Genomic DNA, 3,366 nt, shown 5'->3' on the forward strand with positions numbered 1-3,366 from the left:
AAAAAGTAAGATGTCATGTAAACTTGAGGAATGTTTTAACAGATTTAGAATTTCTAGAACTCTGGATAATCAATTCATTTCCATTTTCTTTTTAAATTTCCTTTCCTCAACTCGAGCAATTTCAGAAGACGGATTTTATAAATTTCTTTAAATTGAAGAACACTACAAAGTCACCCAAAAACAGCATCTAGTATCAATAACACGACCAAAAATGTCTGGCCAAACTTATTTAATTACTGACTCAAAAGTTATTTGAATACTGACTGGCTTTATAGTAGGCCTAATTATAATATAAAACTAAATTCCTTAAGATTCTGAGCATATTTCAAGTAAATATGAGAGATCACATACCTTCCTTTGATATTAATGCTTGAAACAATGTAGCTCTTTGGGGTTGTATCCTGCCTCTGGAGGATTATTCGGATCTCTTTTGCTGTTTGTTCTTCATATCTATCAAAATCTATTGATGAATCCAAGGAACCCCTGAGAAATAAAACAAAATTAATTAAAATTTGATATACAGATCATATGTCATTAGTTAATCGTTGCAAAGTCTGTTTGAAAAATATGGTGAAAATGGCCCCTGAATAAACTGAATAAAAAAAAAGTAATGGATCTGAATAAAACTATCATATTAAGTAGTGATAACACCAGGTGATCTTGTTAGTGGTGGCCTATTCTATCGGGCCAAGACAAGTGACGAGAGGACCTTATTAAGTAGGTAAACAATACAGCAGGTATGTTGGGGTCTTCGTTAGCGGTTTGTAGATAGCAATATATAGACTACTAGTCACCATTTCATGCAACATCATAGATGCCTGCATCTAGTGATGTGACTGGTACTTATTTGGCAATAAAACGTATTGTGCATTGCCTTCAGCACCATATTCACAGATTGTAAAATGAGTTATATTTCATTAGTTATGACCATTTTCACCATACTTTATGGATAGCACTTTAATGGTGTTTAAAGCTGAAATGAACTTTTGGTAGCCTATTACAACTCGTTCTTAGCCCTGAAAATAAATAGTCTCATAAAATAACATAATCTTTATAACATTAAAACAGAGAGCTTTTTTCCAATGAATTCAGACAGGCTTATCAATTTTACGAGGTAAATTATAATAAATGAATTATGGCAACTCCAAGTGGACATAATAAAGGCAACATCACGCTTTATTTAATCATCACTAAAGAATGGGAGTCGAATGCTGATAATACATAGATTTCAAAGAAAATGTTTCACTCAGAGTATAATTAGTTTTATTGCCGTATGACATGACAAACTAACTACACCTTAATTCTTGCTCATAAACTTTTATACAAAAACAACACTGGCATTCTAATAATGTAGAACAAGAAAAGCCAACAACTTACAATTGAAGCTGGCATTGCTTTCCAGAGCATTGAAGATTTCGGGGTTTTTTCTCAGTTCCATCAGAAATGAAGAAACATGTCGCTCCAGATGGAACTTCAGAATCAAAGTTGACGAGGATGGAATTCACCTTCAAAATGAAGCAATGGCAAAAATAAACTTGTTACTATTGACGTAGCCTTCCCTTTTCAACCCTCAGTGTATGTATGAAAATATGAGTGATGACTTAGAACAATTTTCAGGAAGCCAGACATTCTCTTTCTAAGAATATATGTAATCGCTGAATCTGTTGTGAAGGCACAGAAAAGATATTCAAGTTTTAACTTGTAAGGTAAAGAAAAGGCTTATGGTTTCATTAGTATACTAAAAGTGCTAAAAGTACATGCTTAAGCCTCTATCAAAAGAAAATCTAATGCACAGATCCAACACACCCACAATAGTAAATTAAGTTCTCTAGTTCCTGATTATTAGCACCTGATCTATTCAACTAATCATTCCGTATTTTTCCTAAACTTAGCTGTAGACTGTTCTTTTTTTCAGGAGGATGGGTGAGGAAAATATTTTTTACAAGTACCCAGTTATAAAGACCGTCCTTCTAAGTCATTGCCACCATTTCTTTAAGCTAGTTTCTCATCTCTTCTGTCAACTCTGATCTTTTGACAAGAGAGGTGACTTATGAGAATGATATTCAACTTAATCACTTCCTCATTACGTGCAAAAATATTTCTTTTAAAAGCTCACCTCATATGAAAGGCGTAAATCAAGCATTATAGTAATAGCTCCTTCCTCTGAAGAAGCCCATTTTGTGCTGCCATCATCATCAGTTAACACATCAATACTGCGGAACTTGAAGGAAGTGTTGAAGCGTGGGTATAAGGAGACACCATTGGTGCAAAACAAAGTATCAGTTTCGTCCAGATCTGGATACTCATTTAAACACCGGCACGACTCCACTTGTGGAAACATATCCCACAAGCCAGAATCGAAGTATTCGATTTCTCTGCAACAAAACAACAACAATAACCATTATTTTCAATTCAATCAAGTGCCAGTTCAGAGTTCTAATGTAATGATGACTAAATCATGAATGAGCGAGACACATCATCATTACTGGGGAACAAACTGCATTTCATTAACACAGACAAGTTCATTTCTAAAAATGTTCTTTCAAGAGTATTTCAGAGTATAGACTTAAAGGGCAATAGACGCTTCAACAAGATGTAGAACTGAATCTCACGGAATCTATGTTCTTTCTATACCAGAAAGATAAAATTTCTATTCCTCTCCACCACCCCCACCAAACTGCCGAAAAAGAAAAAAAATTACTCCCTTAAAAAAGAAAGCCAAGCTATCGAGCAAAACCATACAAAGAAACAAACAAACAAATGCAGCCAAGGAGGGATGATCAAAAGAAAAACTCAGGACACAAGGGCAATCAGAAAAACAAAAATTAGCAAAAAATAAACAAAAACGATAAAATAGCTATTAAAAACACAGAATACTTTCTCGTGTAGAAGCATTAAAAAGTTAATAAATAGTGTATGAGTTAATTAGCTAAAACAATATCATCTATACCAAGCACTGTGACCTTCACAATACCTTGAAGTCAGTGCATCCACGTAGTAGCGAACATCATACAAGTAGTATTCATCTCCCAAAGAAGGAACTGAAAAGTACAAAACACAGTTGAAAACATGAGTTCTTACATCCAGAAGAAAGGAACAGTATAGAAACACCAGAAACGTAAACGTCATTAATTGTGCATTTCCTTGGGCGCAAAATAATATTTTATTATGTGGTAAGGAACGAAGATCATAACATTCTATACACATTGATCTTCTCAATATCAGATTTTCTTAAAAACCATTAAACTGTCCTACAACAAAAATACACATTCTCCCATACACACACACTCCCACACAAACACACATGCACACACATCATGCACATGCACACACACACATACAAACACACACACACACACACACACA

The 3,366-nt window shown here is 34.3% G+C and overlaps 1 protein-coding gene across 1 annotated transcript in view; it reads right to left on the reverse strand.

The window, feature by feature from the left end:
- LOC101856621 overlaps positions 1 to 3,366 on the reverse strand; it is a gene marked incomplete at its 5' end in the record, with an annotated part of 24,413 nt that overhangs the window by 17,541 nt on the left and 3,506 nt on the right. The window contains 4 exon segments of the mRNA XM_013080820.2: positions 352 to 483; positions 1,378 to 1,505; positions 2,117 to 2,375; positions 2,975 to 3,041. Of these exon segments, the coding sequence (XP_012936274.1) occupies positions 352 to 483; positions 1,378 to 1,505; positions 2,117 to 2,375; positions 2,975 to 3,041 (586 nt within the window).

This window comes from Aplysia californica, unplaced genomic scaffold, assembly GCF_000002075.1.
Source record: "Aplysia californica isolate F4 #8 unplaced genomic scaffold, AplCal3.0 scaffold00006, whole genome shotgun sequence".
In the NCBI taxonomy this organism is placed as follows: Eukaryota; Metazoa; Mollusca; class Gastropoda; order Aplysiida; family Aplysiidae; genus Aplysia; species Aplysia californica.